Source organism: Macadamia integrifolia, chromosome 4, assembly GCF_013358625.1.
Source record: "Macadamia integrifolia cultivar HAES 741 chromosome 4, SCU_Mint_v3, whole genome shotgun sequence".
NCBI lineage: Eukaryota > Viridiplantae > Streptophyta > Magnoliopsida > Proteales > Proteaceae > Macadamia > Macadamia integrifolia.
Window position 1 is genome coordinate 22,543,654 of NC_056560.1, and position 20,664 is coordinate 22,564,317.

Consider the following 20,664-nt stretch of genomic DNA (forward strand, 5'->3'; position numbering starts at 1 on the left):
TGTTAAGAAGCTTTGAATGTGGACACAGCCAGCAGGTTTTTAAGAACAACTTCTATTTAAGGAGCAAATGAAGTTTTAGGACCATGATAGTGGGTAAAAGCCAACAGGTTTTTAAGATCAACTTCTATTTAACATAATTTAAGTTAAAGATCACATGAGTAAATGTTTTTGATGTCTTTTCTTATTTTTCCTTTTTTTTTTTTTTTTAATACTAAATGTCAATGTAAGTTATTATTTATGAAAAATGTATGTATGATCAGCATATTTTACTCCTTTGATATTTTAATAAATTAGCATATCTCAGAAGTGGAAGATGAATAGATACTTAGATCCAAATACTTCATAAAAACATACGTCTTATAGTTATCGCTGATTTGATATAAATAATAATCATCATAGATTTTTATGCTAAACCATGGCAACCATGCACTAATACATTCATATTTCAAAATTTCAAGGATATTTTGATAACCAAAGGATATCAACATCATCTGCACATAGTTCTTCCCTTTTTCAGTCTTGAGTTTATAAATTGTCATATTCCTTGTCATTTGCCACCTTTACTGTAAAACACCTAACTTAGCTTCTGAAATTATCCCAATTAGGTGTAAATACATCCTCTTTCAAGAACTGTCTGGTGGCAGAGCAGAGAAATTGAATGAGTTAACAGTTACTCAAGCTTTGGAATGTATAGAGTATGTAAATGTGCCTATAATTGATAACTGGAGTAACTGGTACTCTTTTCCTGGTGTAGTTCAACTGTTGTGGCTGGGGGTGAGGCTGCATACACAATGCCCCTCCCAAACCTGTAACGAGAGCCTTGTGCACTGGGTATGACCTTTTCAACCCAAGTGTTGTGACTGAGGTATTGTACAGTCTTGCTGTATCTTTTCTGTCCTTTCTATACCTCTTTGTTATAAATTTTTCTTGACTTGAAAAATGAAAAAATGAAGCTCTTGCAAGACTTTTATACATTTGGGAGTAGTTTTATTCATGCAAGCATGACTTATATACTTACTCTCAATAACCTCTAGAAATGGTTCCTTACTAATTGGCCATAACCACAATTATGAGAACAACAAACTAAAAGATCGAAGTAATTTGATTGTCACATTTAAAGTACTGACTGTTTCAAATTCTGTAGGAAACCTTTAACAGGAACAACTTCAGTGAAGAAAAACTTCAATAAAATCATATCAGATGTGCTCTGGTTGCAAGTAGGGTTAATAATAGATAACAGAATTTCATAAGTAGAAGCTCATACAACGGTTGGATTCTGAAATCTGAAAGAGTTCCAATCAAAAAATCAAAAAAGCGTAATTTGGTATAATGCAAGGGGAGTCTCTCTAATTGTGGCATTCTCTAAGGGGTGGCACTGTAAATTACGCAAAAAAAGAGGTCACATTGTGGACCTCCTATGTGTGCTGCCATTGTTGTGGCATAGGACATTCCTCTTATGCTGGCCACATGGGTAACCTTCTCCATATCAGCAATATCCAACAAATCCTCACGATGAAGATACCAAAGACTCTTGTAAGGGTAATTAATCGCCCATTTAGAAATAGAATAGGCTAAAACATTCTCCGCTCTATACACATGATAGAAACAATGAAAATCAAATATTGCTTGGAGGATTTTTTTATCTTCAGTAATTGTGGAAGTCTCAATAGATGGAAGGCACGACTTAAGCATCAAGTATCTAATCAGTGCGAGGCAGTCTAAGTGAAAAACAACACTATCATAACCAGCATGGAGAACTACATTTACAGTCATCCGGAGAATAAGGGCCTCCCCCACAAGTGTTGAAGAGGGGTACCACATGATTGGTAGCAATGAAATAAAGCTCCCTCTTATTAGATATACAAATACACCCCAAGCCCAAAGCTTTTGGTTCCGCTTATCTTGGATGATTCTTATTTTGTATTTTTATTTCAATGAAGAAACAGCAAAAAATTAAAGAACAAAGTTAATAATTATAAACACACCGAGTTTCCCTACACCCATGGTGCTTTAAATGCATTGAGGAGGTATCAAAAGGATATTTTCAAAAAGTACTAGAACCCTATAGGGTTTTGTAAACCCTCAAATGGAGTGATGAAGGAAAACTTTGTCCTTTACAGTATCTCTAGTGATGTGATTAAAATACAAATTAAACTTATGTTGCATAAACTTATCTTCCAACCCCTTAAAAAGCTGAAAAACCTCTACATCATTTGACACAAATAGTTATATTACTGATAGTTCCTGAAATCTTCAAAAATGTGGCAAGAGAATTCCACGGCCACAGCCCATCCACTGCCACTGGAAGCAGCACCTTTATATTCTGAGAATCTGTTCATTTCTCAAGTTTCAGTTTCCAATTCTTGCCGTCCATCATATAATCCAATTGAATCAAAATAAAATGGCCTTGAAACAAAATGCCATATGCACAGCCTGAACAGCCTTAATCGGTCAAAAGGTGGTTAGAAACTCCTGCGAGACTTTCTTTTTTGGTAATCATTAATCCCTACAAGCAAGGATGCCCAAACTTTCGACAAATGTAGACTAATCATTTGATGCAATTTTGCTCATTAAACTACATAATGTGTAATTTTTTTGGGTAGAAACCGGTTTATATATGTGTAATCGATGCAAAGAATATTATTTAGAAAAATTATCTTGTACCACCCCTAAATTTGAAAATAACTTGGAGTAACACCTAAAAATAAAAATAATGTCCAGTACGCCCCTCACTTTCATAAAATTATATCTAAAAAAGCCATTCCGTTAGGTTTAAGACGTTATGTGGTGATGTCATCAGTTATTTTTTCGTTAAATGGCCAATCTACCCTTATGGGTATGTTAAGTTACTATAATGACCTTCGCCCCCAATTAGTAAAGTTGTGGCTATCTCTCTGTAGCTATAGCAGGCGTAGGCAAGGGTTTTGTTGAAGGTGTCAAGGCGTTTGAAGAGGGAGACAGCTTGAAACTCCAAACCAATCGCATCCTCAATGCCTTCGGTCACTCTGGCCGTCAATTCGGTAACCGAGCTGGTGTTATTGGTTTGTTGTACGCGGGACTGGAGAGCGGGCTAGTTGTCGTCAGAGACACGGATGATGTCGTGAACAGTGTCTTGGCCGGTCTTGGTATCGGAGCCCTATATAAGGCGGCATCGAGGCCAAGGTCGGTCGCTGTTGCCGGCGCTATTGGAGGACTGATGGTCAGAGCTGTGGTTACTGGGAAGCAAGTTTTGAAGAGATATGTTCCCATCTAGGGTTTGTTCTCCTCCTTCCTTCTTCCTCCTTTGTGGGTACTCTTAATGAGTTCTCAAATTTGAAAATTGAAATATACATGTCACTGATTTCTATCTTTCCCCCTTGCATCTCCATGTAATTTATGGAGTGCGTGGATGTTGTTGAATAATTGAGCCATCTATGTACAGGAAGAAACATTCTACCTATGAGTTATACTAAATTTTTATTTTGGGAACCGAAATTGGAATCTCCATTGTCCCTTCCGAACTCATCCGGCTGGTTGGTTGCAGGTTAATTCCTCTCTTATTGTTCATGATTCAAGGTTATTACCGCCCCCCACCCAAAAAAAAAAAGATCAAAAGATCAAATAAGATAAAAACTGGCTTTCTACGGTTGTTATGATTAAATTCATAGAATAAAAGTGTTTTATGGGCTTAGATAAAGCTTAAATTGCAAAAACTATCTTCTTCTCTCTCTCTCTCTCTCTCTCTCTCTCTCTCTCTCTGATGCTGGGCTGGGGATGGTTTGCTCATGCAGGGAAGCTGTTTGTGTTTACTTCTGGTTATTGATACTTGGACCTTCCATGTAATGGTTTGGAAGAAAATGGGCTCATTTTTAAAGTTTAAGTATAAGGGTAAAAGCGACATTTCTCACTTTCAGTTAACAGTGTTACAAATCAGGGGCGCGGTAGACATTATTTTCATTTTTGGGTGTTACTCCAAGTTATTTTCAATTTTAGGGGTGGTACAAGATAATTTCCCTATTATTTATATAAATCAGAGATCCAAGGAGTGGAAATGAGTCAATCTATCCTGCACATTAAGCATATAAGGCTTTCCGAGTTAGGGAGTTAGCCATGTTGTTAGTCTTCCTAGTAATATGTCTAAAGGTACAAGATAGAAAGAATGAAGACATATAAAATGTATTTCAAACCAATCAGTTGTGTAATGTTATTTATAAAAATATAGAAAAAAGAACCATCTCAATCTAGTGTTGTTTTCTACAAAAAAAGAAAAAGAAAAGTCTCGTATTATCTACACCGAGACACATATGGGTGTGAAAAGATCATGTTGTCCCCGACCTTATGTGTCAAAGATGCTCCCATGTGCCCTCCAAGTGGCATTGCGTGACGATGTTACTTACACTAGTTTGACAGAGTTATTTCTCCCAAAATTATATAAAAAAGGAAAAGTTGTAAAAATCCCATAACTATTGATTTACAACAAATATTGAAGGTAGAAAAATATTGAAGGTAGAAAAAAAAAAAAAAACAATCAATCCGTATCCATATCGATATTAAGGGTGTCAATTGGTTCGGTTCTAGTTATCAGTTCGATTTTGGTTCGGTTCCGAATAATGATAAGGTGGACCAGAATCAAACCGAGAACTGACTCAATTCTGTATTTAGATACTCAAGCCGATTCAATTTGGTTTGGTTCGATTTCGATTCCAATTCGGTTCTTATATGCAGTTTTTAATTCGGTTTTGCACCTCGGTTTTAATTGGGTTATGAAAAAGGTTCCACTGTTGGGCCATGACTGTGATGGACCAAATGCCATAATGGGATCAAGTTATGGGCCTCATGGCCATTGCTAACTCCAAAATTCTCTTAGCATGTAAATATGTAATGATAAATTGCAAAAAACACTTACCACCTAAAAAATCTCAATTAACGATACTAAGGTTTTTTCATTTTGTTGGTTTTAAGAGCAATTTGGTTCGGTTTCGGTTTGAACCGATAGTTCTTACACCTTAAACCAAAACTGATCTGAACCGAGGTCCATACATACTCAAACCAAATTAATTTGGATTGGTTCGGTCTGGTTAATTCGGCTCAGTTTCGGATTCAGTAATTGATTTCGGTTTGAAATTGACACCCTTAATCGATATTGATACCGATGGTGATCGATACTGACCCTAATACCGTGAACTAAATCATTGATTGTTAGGGTATCAAATGACTCAAACCCTAACACAAATCGAATGAACCCAAATCGAAGAATCAAATTGAAGCTTATTTCATTGGTTTTGGATTGAAATATTATGGACTCAAACCCAACGGAGACTGATAAGAAACAGATACTAACCTAAAAATCATTAATTGATTTTACTTTGGATTCACTTCATTCTCACAATAAAATCAAAATCAAATCAAACCAAATCAAATCGAAACAAACTGAATCAGACGGATCTGCATCCCCACCTAATTGCAACCCAAGATCCCATGCGGCTGGTTTATGTCATAGTTTGGGACCGTTTGTGTGATGTCCTTCTCACCATCCCTTTTTCTGATCCCATGATTCATTCATTCACTCCCCTAATTTGTTAATCATGCCCTAATATGTCATAGTGGAGAACCCTCGAAATTATTATTAGTTTCACCCATCCATTTCCCGACAAGGCAAACAGTTTTTTTTTTTTGGGTAAAGGACAAGGCAAACAGTTCAAGGACATAAATATGTGTAATCATATTTTATTTCCTTTTGCATCAAAATGCCCATCCTTGCCATAACTATTTCTCGAACCAATTGAAAAGAAAAACCCACCACACTCACACAAAGCGAGAAAGCCAAAAAAGGAATCGAAACTGAAATTCTTCTTCAGAATTCCTCTCTCCCCCTCCCCTATTCCCTCCCTCTCCCCGTCCCTTTTCCCGCCAAATAAAATAATTAAATAAATATATAATGTGGTAATCATCAGAGCTTTACCAATGAGGGTTAAAGATTTAAAACCCTTTAGATTTTTAATGGTTAATCTTATCAGAGAAGCCCATGTTGACTAAAAAAAAGGTAATTTCTTTTTGCCTTTTTTTTTTTTTTCTTGCTTTTTTCTTCTTCAATAAATGTAAAGGTGGTAAAATATTCAAAATGAACCATTAATGATGGACCAAAACATTTAATCAGGAATTGGGTTTTGATTGTAACCAACCCATTTCAAAATCAGACCAGATGAGCAAAGAGTGGATATATAGTCATTAAAAATTCCACCTAATTTGTCTGATTTTTCAGATTTTGGGAATTTTGGCATATATAATATTCAATGCTATTGATGATTCAGATCATCAGTTCTGGTCCAATTGATATCATGGATTCGGATATAGTATCAGTCTAGATTGTGCAGGTCTTAGATCATGGTTTTAAAAATCGTTATCGAATAAGTTAAGAAAAATCGTTATCGAATAAGTTAAGAATCAATATCAGCCCTTGTCGATATAGATACGGCGGATCCTTCACAGATATGGCGGATCCTTCAATACCAATTTTTAGAATCATGGTTGACATCAATCTATCTCAGCAATTAAAATTAATACTCTAACCCTATATTAATCTTGTACTAGCCAATTCCATTTTTTCTGTTTGGATTTTATTATTTAAGGGTTCTTTTTTAGGGATTGGGGGAATTATTTAGGTTTTCAAATGTATGGAATTTATGAGTCCCACAACCGTTTATGGTCTTATGTAGATATTCCTTTAGCTACCTTTAATGTAATTATACCGTTGCCTAAAAGCTAAAAAAATTTGAAAAGTGTATGGTTTGATGAGAATAAATTCTTACCATTTTAATTTGTGCAACTTTTCTTCTAAAAAGATATCTATTTTCAAAATTATAAGGTATCAAACCATATGATTAAAGTATTAATATTGCTTGATTTGGAGGCAGGAGGAATCAACTCTAGCTTTTCCCAATAAGAGTGGAAACATATTATAATCTCTTGACTGTGTATGGTTTCAGCATTCTGGTATATAAATCTAGAGGCATAACTCAGATAGGTAGAGATGCTCTTTCAATGGTCTAGATCTATGATTTTGTGGGTTTAGAGCCGTTTGATCCTGCGGCGGCATTTTGAACCCGGTAGGACACAATGGCAGGTAAGATTACTTCCTTCTGTCCTCCCATGGTCACGCAAATATTATTCATCATCATCCTATAATGTCACAGTAGGGTCCTTGTGATTAGCTACTAAAAGGTCTGTAATTTAAATTTGGGTTTTCCCAAAAGACCCACAAATCTAAATCCAAGTTTCAGACTCTTGAGCCTTTTGTTACTTAAAGCTAACCATCTCAAAGGAGTTGTAACAGAGAGCCACCATTAGAACTCTCTAATGGTCATGGGAGAAACCAAAAATCCCAGAATGAAAACCCACCAAAAACAGAACCAAAAACCACAGAAAACATCAGAAAAGCCACCTTCTTGGGCAGTAGTGAGGAACATCTTTACCTGTAAAAATTACCAGACAGGTGAACAGCAGCAGCAGCAGTCCCAGCCCATACAGGAGAACAACAGAAAGAGATGCAAGAAAATGGGGTGTTCTGGATCTCTTTGTAGCAACACAAGAGTAACCCATAGGCCTGAAATAGCTTCTCCTGAAGATGATAAGAAATGGGCTTCAATCAGTACTTCTGTGGGTTCTTGTAATACTTCTGCTTCTAGTAGATCCATGAAAGCTCCTCTGAATGAACTCAATGGGATTGTTTCTGCTTCCTCATCATCATTGTCTTCGAGGTTTTCTTCTGGGACTGGTTCTTCTGTTAGTGGGTCTTTCAGGGGAATGCATTTGAGAAGACTTTCAGGTTGTTATGAGTGTAGAATGGTTGTTGATCCAGTTCTTGGCATCCCAAGAGATCCCTCTCTCAGAACTACTATCTGTCCTTGTCCTGAATGTGGAGAGATCTTCACAAATGCTGAGAATTTGGAGCTTCACCAGACTGTTAGACATGCAGGTAAGACATTAATTAGAGATTTTTTTCTCTTTGATTTCTCCAAAATCTATTTTTATACAGAAATCCATGAGTTCATGACATAAAAAACCCAATTTTTTTCTCTGTTTTGTAGCGTCAAACTGTTCTTGTTGTGTTCAGCTTTCTGATTCTCTTTCTTTTTATTTCTTTGTTTTATGGTTTGTAAATTATGAATCACAGTATCTGAACTGGGTCCTGAAGACAGTAGCAAAAACATAGTAGAGATCATATTCCAATCAAGTTGGTTAAAGAAACAAGCTTCAGTCTGCAAAATAGACAGGATTCTCAAAGTTAACAACAGCCAGAAAACCATCACCAGATTTGAAGATTACAGAGAGTCCATTAAAGCAAAAGCAGGTAAGCTTGCGAAGAAAAACCCAAGATGTGTAGCAGATGGGAATGAGCTCCTGAGATTCCACTGCACAACCTTTGTATGTTCAATTGGCATGAGTGGGTCCTCCAATCTCTGCAATTCAATCCCACAATGTAACATTTGCAACATTATAAGAAACGGATTCAAGAACCCAGGAGGAGTCAATGGAGGAAGTGGTAATGGTAATGGGAATGGGATCTTCACAACTGCTACAAGTGGAAAAGCCCATGACAAAGCTGAGATTAAATCAGAAGATGAGAAGAGGGCAATGTTAGTTTGTAGAGTAATTGCAGGGAGAGTGAAGAAGAATCAAGATGGAAGTGCAGAAGAGTATGATTCAGTAGCTGGACCTACTGAAATCTACTCAAATTTGGATGAACTGTTTGTGTTTAATCCCAAGGCTATTTTGCCTTGTTTTGTTGTGATCTACAGAGATTTCTAGTTGATATCTGTCCAGTAATTATAATCTCTTGGTTTCACTTGTTTGTTCTTTCTTCCTGTATTCTTGCTGGATGGAACTGTGCACAGGTAAAGAGAGTTCTTGTTTCGTGTTAATTGTTGGTTTTGTTGCTAATAATTTGACTCTTGTTTTGTGCTCATTACTCTTGATTTCTGTTTTGATGCTAATACAGTTTGGAAATTAATAGTAAAAAAAAAAAACCCATAAAAGTGGGTTATAGAGATTTGTTAAACTCAATAAATATAGGCTCATAGGTCTCATAGGCTGCCATGTTGGTTCCAATTCCTGATTCCTTGGTTGTGATTTGAAACTGAAGTGAATTGACTTAACATCTACCATCGGACCCCACTAACCTTATAAAATGTTCTATTGGAGGACCTGAAATTCAGTGGTCCAACTCTAGCTCCACCAGACTCACAGATAAAAATGATTGGATTTTTGGCTCTATCCAAGTCCAGTTTCTATCTTTGGATAGAAAAATATAGTGGCTTAAATCAGGGTTTGAGTTGTTTTCATGGATCTTACTTGAAGCCAGTGGAGTTTGTATTTAAAAATGTTGTCATTAAGAATGGATGACAGTTGAACAGTGTGAGACTCTTAAGAAGAAATAGAAGGCCATTGACATAAAGATATGTAGGTGAGATGCTTATTTTGACTCCAATCTTATGTTTTAAGACTCCCATAGTACTTTTTAAATAATCTCCAGGGTAAAAGTCTGTTCTTTGCTAGCCTTGGCACAACTGCCGGTGTGTGTGTTTTGAGTCTTTTTTTGTTTTTCAACAACGGGTATCTAGGTCTTCGGCTTGATTAGTTTTGCGGGCCCATATTAACCCCACAACCGCATGAATCGGGTCATATCGGGGTTGCATGAGAACCATTCAACTTTTACTGAAAATATTGAAGAGCACTAAACATCCCGTGTGAGTGGCCCATGTGTTTTGAGTCATATGGTATATGGTTGACACTTTTTTTTGGTGAAATATGGTAGACCCTCTTATGGATTTGCCACTTTTCAGATGTGTTGGTTTAATTCAATTGTGTAGCTTACATTGCATTGGGGCCAGGGTTTCAAGAATTGGGAATTGGGAATCAAGTTGGTGAATCGTGTGATTCGATCTCAATTCTTAATGATTTAATACGGTCGATTTATGGATAACAAGCGCAAGTATCATTGAAATATTCCTCAAATTGACCAATTCTATGGCTTTTCAGATCGATTACACTTTAACCCAGATTTGGGACTCCTTTATAAATGATTTTATTAGAGAAGAAAAAGAATAAGAAAGGGAGAAGAACCCTAAATATACATACCTGCTGCCAAGAATTAATAAGTTTATGATTGTGCTGGCTCTAATGAAACAGAATTCAATTCCCATATAACATAAGAACACCATAAACATCCCTGCGAAGTGAAGCCAAACGGACCCTAGGTATATATATATATATATATATTTTGTTCGGTAAATACCCTAACTATTGTTTTTTTTGGGGGGGGTAAAAACCCTAAATATAGTTTGAAGAATGTAAATTAATATAAAAAAAAAAAAAAAAACCCTTGTAGTTGTATGTCTCATGATCTATAGTTCTATACCCAAAATGGTTGACAGGTGGGCCACATTATGGGCCATCATCAATGGACTAAAGCCAAAGAACAATCAATCCCCTCGATAGTGCCAAACTGTCAATAGTGCTGTAAAGAACTGGTAGATTGGAAGATTAGAATCACTGGTGATCAGAACATTTTTGACTGTTGACTAAAATGTCAAACAATTTATAGATCTTTGGGAATATTTCAGGTTCGACCATTGGGCCTGGTGATTAAGTCATTTGGGTCAGCAACCGCACGATCTGAGGCCATCTTCTTAATTTTTTTTTTCTTATATAAAAAATGAGAGAATGATAGGTATGCTGCCGATATCAAGTATACTAGCGGATAGCATCAATAGGAACACATGATGGAGTATCATTCAAGAATGATATGGGGGTCATTTCAGAAAAAGGGAAGAGAGAGATAGACACAATGGGTGCTAACATTCTTGATATCGGCGGCATACCCAACATTTTTCCATAAAAATTTATATATTATATATAGAAAAAAAAATTCACGACCCATTGTGTAGATTTTTGCACATGCCCTCTCACATTCCTGTGAATTCCACATGATTCGATTTTCCATCCTCTCATTGACTCCACCGCTTAAACCCTAATTATTCCCAGCGAAGCAGAGAGTGGCCTATAACCTTAAGGACCATGCTACCACCAACTGCGCTGTTGTTGATTAATTTTTCTTAGGAACAGCTTTTGGACAGTGTCACTTTCCATTAGAATATGCTACTTCCACGTGAGTTTGCTTATAGGTAATCTTTGTTTAATTAGTTACTAATTTATTATTTAATTAGTAGATTTGGTCTACATGTGGGGTTGTCCTCATGCAGTGTTTTCACCCCATCATAGCAGTAAAAAGAAGAATCTATACTGAGATAAAGCTCATGAAACAGATCATGGGTTTCTCGATGGTAAGAATAAACACTGAGCTACACATGGGAGTAGGGACCATCTGGTAATGTATGAGAGAGAGAGAGAGAGAGAGAGAGAGAGAGAGAACTGTCTCATGTGGGATGGGGCCGTGGAATTATGAAGGGTCAGAGGATCATCAGCTGAGCACGCAACATTGAATAGAGAGATAAAGGGTATATGGTTGAGTTCGGATCAGCTCCACATATGATGGTAAACCGGCAATTTTTAAGGGCAAAAGATGGGCACGTTGCTTGTTTAATTGGATGCAAGGCGGCTGGACTAATGGTGGCATAGACATCAGAGGGTAGGGGTCCTTTCCAAAGATGGAGACAGAGATCGACACAGTTGAATAGCCTAGTGGAGTACTCAAGCTTTTTTTTTTTTTTTTTTTTTTTGAGAGGGGTAGGTATGCCGCCAATATCAAGTATGTTAGCAGATAGCACCAATAAAAACACATAATGGAATATCATTCAGGAAGGATATGGGAGCCATTTCAAAAAAAGGGAAGAGAGAGATAGACACAATGGGTGCTAGCATACTTGATATCGGCGGCATACCCAACCTTCTTCCCGTTTTTAAATATGAGGAAAATAACTTTATCTTGTTGGCGTAGGAAATACTAATGTATTGGACCAATGAGACGGTTTGCGTTAGTGTCTTTAGCGATTTGGTACGTGAGGGTAGTGTAGTCTTTTTGCTCGTCTTGTCTCTAGGTGTTCCCTCTGCTAGTCAAGACAAGGCCATATGGGATGGTTTCTTAATAGTTCCGATCCCAAGAGGACCAATTTAATCTTAGAATCATCTCATTTACTAAACTGTCTTAATACTAAGATCTAACTCTGTTTAATAATAGAAGGGCGCAGTTTTATTTCATCAATGACTGAATGATAGGATGGTGACGATGGTCTAGATGTGACCCCATCACTCCCCACCTCCCTCTCTCCCCTATTGTGCATGATTGCTTACCACAATTCATCGTGATCTTAGGAAAATTCAATGAATGGTTAAATCTTGATTAACTTATTTTCCTTAAATCATGAATGACTCACCTTTTAGTACAAATTATGGAATCATGTCTCTGCATCTGATCATCAATAATTACAACTAAACACTCAAAAAAATTTCAGAATCACAATTCTACGGAAAGTATTTGTCAAACAAACCACCACACTAGTCATTCAAAATATCAAATACTCAAATAAATCCAAAATTCCAGAAAACCACTAGTCATTCAAAATATCAAATACTCAAATAAATCCAAAATTCCAGAAAACAAATAACTATCTAAGCATACAAATTAATTGAATATATATGAGACAATAACCAATCATCAATTCTTAAGCATACAAACACTCGCACGAGTCCAAAATTGTATACTTCCAGATTTATAAGATGTAGGCTCACCACATGAACGTAGACACATGTGCTGATCTGGAGTCTCCGGACACGTCATCGGACTCACTCATCTTAGCAATATTTGTTGGTACCCCTCATTCCCAAGTGGGATTTGTCAGGCTTAAATAGCCGTAGACATGGTTTCTGACCTGATAGAGATCTTTTGTTTGGGGCTATTTAACTAGTTCATGGTTCCTCTCTAATGTGCATTAGATGGTTGGTAGCATTTGGTGTTCAATGCAAATTGGATGCATTGACGCATTGAAGAGGATTTGAATTTGCTAACTCGTTAGTTAGGGTGTAATATTGATGGGACCATTAATAATTGGACCCTTTGTCATTTTGCATCCTCTACCATTGATTTTTTCTCCTATATCACCACTGTTAACCGTAAACAAAATAGTTGTTTATTGTTGATTTCTTCATAAGAGGAGTTATGATATGTAGTTATATATGTACCTTCCACACTATTGTGTACTCATTAGTTTATTTTGATAACGAAAGAAGCCTTCAATTTTGAACTCTTGGTTGAATATAACGTAGGGCCTGAATTGTATGGAGACACAAGGCGCCCAACTGGGATGTGATTTTTCATTTTATATGAAACATTGTGGTCATTTCATCATTCCTATGTCTGGGTGCATTTTGCATTAAGGAAATGGAATGGTAGTTATATGGTACCTTTTACTCTAACCTAAGTAGTTTATAAAATAAAATATTCGTCCTTCAAATTAATACAAGAAAGAAAAATATGTCAAGTAGATTCATCCCCCGATTTATAAATCAGGCAAAAAAGGTCAAGATATTTAGGATGAATATTTACAGTCCAAATAATCTTCCACACATTCCCATGCAATCTTTCTTAAAGAGTCTTTACCTCACTCTTAATAGAAAAAATCAAAACCACATGATGGTATCCCAGACAAAATGCACATCCAAGCATCATCACTAGAAGGTTGATATTATGGAATCCTAAAAATAGCTTTGGCAATATTTTGCGAAACAAAGAAGATACTAATGAGTAATCATCCTATGGACTGTCAACAATCAATATATTTACTTTAATTCATAGGAACCAAACTACGGACAACAAAGTATCAATACATGAAATCCAAAGATCATGCCAAATAGATATAGTTGTATCATTCCTCTTTACAGACCAATTTCCTAAGCAACCCGACTAACCTTATACAAGACCTAGTCATTTTACTACCCCACACCCCCGCACACACCCCCACCCCTGCCAAAGAAAAAAAAAAAGAAAGAGGAAGGGTTTTGATCATTTGGATATTTAACACATGGCATGTTATTGATGGATTCGGCTCCTCTTCTTAGTTCCTATCATCCAGGTCTTGCTCATAGTTATTTGAGTGAGCGACACATGGTGAGACGATGATCGTATGATTCTTAGCACCTCGTTCTCCGAGCTTTTATCAGTACCTCATTTTCCATACTCTTTTCAAACCATTGGATCACTGTTTCACCATGTATCACTCGTTGAGATGTTTATAAACCAACCTAGACAATGGACGCTGAGGATAAAAACCACACCCCTTTTTGATGCCCAGACTTGTACGGTGGTCCAAAAACTCCATACCTAAGACTTTCTCAATAAAGAAGTTAATAAATGATGAAATGAAGTGAGCCAAGAAAATGGTTTCATATATAGAACACATAAATGCACTCCATTAATTATGGTACCTACTGCCTACAATGGTCCCAAAGCTAGTGTAAACTCGGTCAAGATCACCCGAATCATGTGTGGGCCAGGATTGGGTCAATGCTTTGAACTTTTTTTTTTTTTATTCCATTCTCAATTCAAAACTCAAGCTCAAGGGGTGTATCTAATGCTAATCTCAAGAGGAGCGACCTTTTTATTTTCATACTCTTTCACGGTGTGGTCTGCTGTCTTGAGAACGACACTACCAACCTGGATTTATTGGACGCACGGCAGATAAAGGTGAGGTATAAATTGGGGGTCCCTGATCCCTATATGCTTGGGAGCCACTGGAGGGCAGTGAAGGCTACACATTGATTGGTACCTATCCAGAGCCAAGATGGCCTTTGGATGTGCAATTAGAGTTTATAGATCACATTAGAAGATGCTTGGTAGCAGTAGTAATTGGAACACAACCCTTTGTACTGTTTAAGCATAAATTATAAGAGGGTGGTAAGGGGATTTGAAGAAGCTATGACCTTTAACTGCTTGCATTAATAGTATACTGAACAAATCAATCTACCTGCAAAAGCATGCATCAATTTTAAAGTGAAAAATTAATTCAGAACAAAAAGAAAAAAACCATGGGACCTCGTCCAAATAAAAACCTTCACTGAGATTACAAAAAACTTCCCACCAGTCAATACTTAAAACTATAACATTAAAAGAAAATCCCTTATACTACAATAAAAACTCATAAAATAAGAATGGATTCATAAGATTACAATACTCACTCACCTCAAAATCTATCATCACAATGTCATCACATTGCAACATAATACAAGAAACACAAGAGGTACACCTTCTCTTCTCATTCACCCATGGATAAAGTGATCGAAAATAAATACGGAACGATTCATGAAGATTGATAAGCATGCACGACAAACACTACAAAAACACATTTTAGGCATACCTGAATCCATGGTTGAAGAATAAGAATTCCTCAATGTCTTCTTGTATGCTCCTCGTACAACACAATCAATGTTGGTCTGGTCTACTCTCTTTCTCTTTTGCTTTTGGTCATTAGCATCACTTAATGGGTCAGTGATAACTATATATAGGGGTGAGAGTAGGGACCAACCCTGAAATAAAATTAGGGTTTCCTCCCCATTAATGAAATAATACCTTAGGTCCACACATAGTAATAAATATTTCATACCATTAAGGTGTGCTAATAGAATCCAATATCTCCATAGAGATCACTTACCAATAATATTGGATTCTTTCTGCTTACTCCATCTTTAGTCAACACCACTAAACCGATTTTAAAAATAAATCTTTGACTATGCTAACCCACCTAATAGGAAATCTTACAATCTCCCACTTGGGCAGCATATGTCACAAGTTTTAGATTTTAAAATTTATTTAAAACGACTCTCCGGTTTAGATAAACTGAATGTGGCCACAAACAAAACAGTGTCGAATGGAGTGCATCTTAAACCAAATGCCTTGGTCCGAATGAGAATTACAAACACCGAACCGTATTGATCATCACATCTAAAGCGATATGAGACCACACACGTCAAAGTGCTCATAACATCACCGACTTTGGCTGAACAGTATGAAAGTGTGGTATATAAATAACATGCAATAGTGATCATCATGTCTATTTTCAAATTGGTCCTGGCTCGAAAACCAAATGAGCCCTATGAGACAGATACCGAATGTCTCATTAACTACAAGCGTCTCCCAAATGCTCAAGCTTCAATCAAAGAAGCTCATTGGGATTGGGTCCGGATGTCCCTCAACACTAGCACTAGACCTCAATCAAACGAGGCTTTGTTAGAGACTGGATGTGTGTGTATTTACTGAAACCTCAAATACCGAATGAGGTAAATACACCATATATAACCTCAATTTTCTATATGAGGTAAATAAATAAGTGTATACACATAAACAAATGGCCATAATAAAAATGCATATATATTATTGATAAGAATAATAATGCATCATATGTATAAACTAAAACTGAAAGTCAAATGCGAACATATTGAGCAAAACTCCCACTAATAAAATACATCAAAAGAACTAACAAGTCCCATATTAGTGATATGCCCTTGAAAGACTTTTGGAGTCAAGCCCTTAGTAAGATGATCTGCAATCATGTTTTCTGTAATAATCTGTTCCATTGTAATCTGTGACTCTTGAACTTTCTCTCTGACAAAAAATTATTTAATCTCAATGTGTTTAGAGTCTGAAGTACTTTTACGGTTATGAGAGAAACAAACCACAGCGGAATTGTCACAGAACATCCTCAATGGTTTAGATATAGAGTCAACAATTTGTAATTATATAGTTCTACAGAAGTTTATGATTCATGAGCTTACTCCCACTGATCTTTAGATAGACATATTCGATTCCTCCAATTTTCATAAAGAACCTTAGCTTTAACATAATTAACAACCACTGGCTTAGGAGGCTCATCAATTCAAGATTAAAATTTATTATCATAATAGCCAGAGGAATATTAAATGATTAGTTTCATTCCTTAAAATTGGAACCATTCAAACTTTTTTTTAAGAGAAAATAACTGATAAGTCAAAGGTGACAAATATAATCATACATATTTACCAAAATATACAATATGCAATAACATAAGGCATATTAAACTTCCCAACAATATAATTAAATCTGACTAATTGGGTTATTAATCAGATTTATCCCAGTATTGTTTTCAATAAATGTAGGAAAATAGAAACTGGGAAAATATCCGATGTCATCGGGGTCACACCTGTGGTGACAAGATAGCCCAACACGTAGTGAAGTCTTTCACATGCAAGGCGAGACGCTTGAAACAACATTACTTTGAAGATTTCGTCACCTGTGGTGGCAAGACAAGAACTTCCAAAGCTATGAAGCCCAAAATGTCATCCTCACACTATCAAGCGAAACCGACCAAATGAAGACTCACATGTGGTGGCAATAGCACATTATTCGTCATATGGTCTCTTTGACTGCAACCCATCCTGAATAGTCAATAGTAATTTCACAATCTCAGTAACTAGTCCACTAAGTGGAAGCGTAATCATTGAAATTATAAAAACCTATATACTTTGATTGCTACCAAATGCCCGTGGGTTTAGATTTTTTTGGTGTAAACAATAAGATGAACTATTTCAATATTTAATTAATAAAATGTTCAATATAAGCCCACAAAAGCAACCCATTATAAACATTAATAGTTCCACATCATAATTTAACAGTTATCAAAGTGAGTACATTCTTAGTATGATAGTTTTATACTTCCAGCCATTACCATAAATAAATAAAAATCTAAATATAGCATTTTCTATAATGACAACATGCTAAATATAAAAGTTCATAACATTTATTCATGATAACAAAAAACACATGAAATATGTTACTTTATCCATAATTCGTTAGATATACGAAGTTGTATACAAGTATGAAATTTCAACCCAAATGACTTTAATATATAATATAAACATTAGCTCATAAACTTTAAAGTCAATCATAATAAAGCCCTATAATTTCTTCAAGTTAAAAGAAAATTAGCTAATAGGGCACATGAACCGAATAACTTAAGGCCATATGAACCGAATAACTTATAGGCTAAAAACAACAATAAGTCTTTAATAAATAAAGGTAATATTGGCTTAGATCCATAGTAAGTATAAACAACTTCATAGGCTTTATACTAATAAGTCACTAAAACTTCAATGAGTTTATTTAAATCATTCAAATATAATCTATCTGTTTTATCTCGATGAATTTTTAATGAAATTGAACTTTATCACAAGTACAAACATGACATATAAATTCGAATAAATATTACTTAAACAATACACTTGTGATATTTTGAATCATAAATGGATGTCAAAACTCATGATTATGTGTCTCGCGACGAAACCTGATGTCACGGATGATAAATATAACATCGAATAAAATATCAAAATACCCCAGATTGACTTAAAATTCATAAACGACAAGTGTAATATACATAATAAAACATGTATGATACATCTATCACCTTCAATAGGATAATAATTAATTATCCCACTAATATAAGAGAGTAGGGCTAGATAACCTAATAAAAGCACCATTTATAATAATCAATATCAATTCATATTAGAACTAGGTCTAGCTGTTGGCTTGAATAAACAATACCAAAATAGTCAACAGTATAAACAGATTTCAGAAGTCATTTCAATAAATCAAAATTAAACAATTTATGATTCCATTTGTATAAACTGTTTATGGTCTATACAATTATTAGACTCGAAACTGGATTTCATTTAAACTGTGTTGAAATAGTTAATAAATCATCAACATGTAGAAACAACGTAGGATGATCTTGTGTCATAACATCTCAAATGTGAGTATAGGTATCATCATTAATATTAATCTTTAAGATGCCAACTCTACCTACAAGAATCTTCACAAAAATCGATTTAAATAAACCACACCAATAAGAAAGCTTAACTTGGTGAGATTCATGTGCATTCACTGTAATGACTATATCACTCAAGAGTTATAGCTAAAACTGTATCCTTATCATTTAAGACAATAATACACTGATCCTCTTATTTTCTTGTATTAACTGTAAAAATAATAATAATTTTTGAGATCCCCTTACCTTTGTGATTAGAATCCTTAGGTTACTGTCATTTTCTTTAACTTTGGTGACATCATCTTTAGGCAAATGTCACCTACTATGCTACCCTAGGGAAAACCATGAAAGAATAAGATACGTTACTTTGGTGGAATCCACATCACCCTTTCATGGTTCCATAGAAATGCGTTTTGCAGCTAAACATGTGCAAAACCTTACACCCAATTTAACTCAAATGTATTTATTCATCATAGAGTGTTCCAAATATGACATGCAAACATAAAATCCCATCAATTTTCTGCCTATGTCATGCATAAATGACTTTTCAATATCATAGTAATAATAAACCAATGCAAAAAACACGCATAAACAGAAATACAATTATGAAGTCATTATAGAATAAAGACAAAATACTATAGTTGTTACAAAACAGTTATGGAACACAAAATATAGGTCTCATTTTTCTTGTTTTAAATTCAACCCAGTATATTGAACATACATCCACTGGTCGAACCATAAACAACACTTCATAATATATAATTACATTCTCCCACTGGTTTGACCAATTAAGTAATTATCCACAACATCCCAAGTACATGATAAAGTGGCATTATGTTGATCAATAGTATTTTATTTTCACATGACATTGGGGCTTTCAATATAATTGATCTAAATATGAAAAACTTCATTGAACATTATTTGAAGACTGTTCATTACCAAAAATACTCATTTATTTCAATGCATTTCCATTAAAATTACCTTTATCATAAATATACTATAGACAAGATGTCACAGACAATATAGTATTGAATAACCCATCAAAATAACCATGATTGGTTCAAGAAAATCACAAAACAACAAGTTTATGCTATATAAATAAATCAATACATAGACAATATTATATTTATCTATCAACTGTAGTAGGACAAAATTTTATCCTACAAAATATAACGGGATTATAGATTTTGTAATCTCAGGTGTGACAGTATTCCGTCATCTCAAGTGGCACAATAAATACCCATCATAAGAGTCAATAAACCATTTCATTTTGAATCGGATCAAAACTGGTTCGAATCAAGACAATACCTTAGTGATGATTGTTTTAAGACTTTAGTATGAACCATCAATTTAAACGTAATGGGATTTTAAAACGTAAGAGAGCCCACTTTACAAATCCCATTTGAAATATATATATATATATATATATATACTAGTAGATCATGCTCATGTGTCTAAGCCCATACCCATAATAGTTTAAATGAAACAATAAACTTTTTTTATTTTTTTTTTATGAAATAAATAAGGCCTAACCCATTACTTTAAATGATTTAAAAAAAATGAATATCGTCACCCACGACCAAACTCTTTTTTTTTTTTTTTTCAAAAAATTTATCTATTAATACAACTCTTACCATTGTACTCTAGTTAAATTGGTGACAAGGCTTTGTCCTTACAATATTACCTCTTATGAAGTCATCACAAAACAATAATTTCTTAAAGCCCCCCCTCTCTTTTTTTTTTAGTCAATTTGACATAATACTTTATTCGTCCCAAAGTAATACAATACTCTCTTTTCGACATAGCTTCCGTATCACAAATCCATTTGTGTTAACTTGATTTTTAATCTAATTTGGTTTACCTATTGACTGATTCACTG

At 35.1% G+C, this 20,664-nt stretch overlaps 1 protein-coding gene across 1 annotated transcript; it reads left to right on the top strand.

Annotated features, from left to right (window-relative positions):
• Positions 1-7,256: 7,256 nt before the first annotated feature.
• On the top strand, positions 7,257-8,944 carry LOC122075893. Its single transcript, XM_042641107.1, has 2 exons — positions 7,257-7,954; positions 8,153-8,944. The coding sequence occupies exons 1-2, from the start codon at positions 7,336-7,338 to the stop codon at positions 8,785-8,787; spliced, it is 1,254 nt and encodes a 417-aa protein (XP_042497041.1). The 5' UTR covers positions 7,257-7,335; the 3' UTR covers positions 8,788-8,944.
• The last annotated feature ends 11,720 nt before the right edge of the window (positions 8,945-20,664 follow it).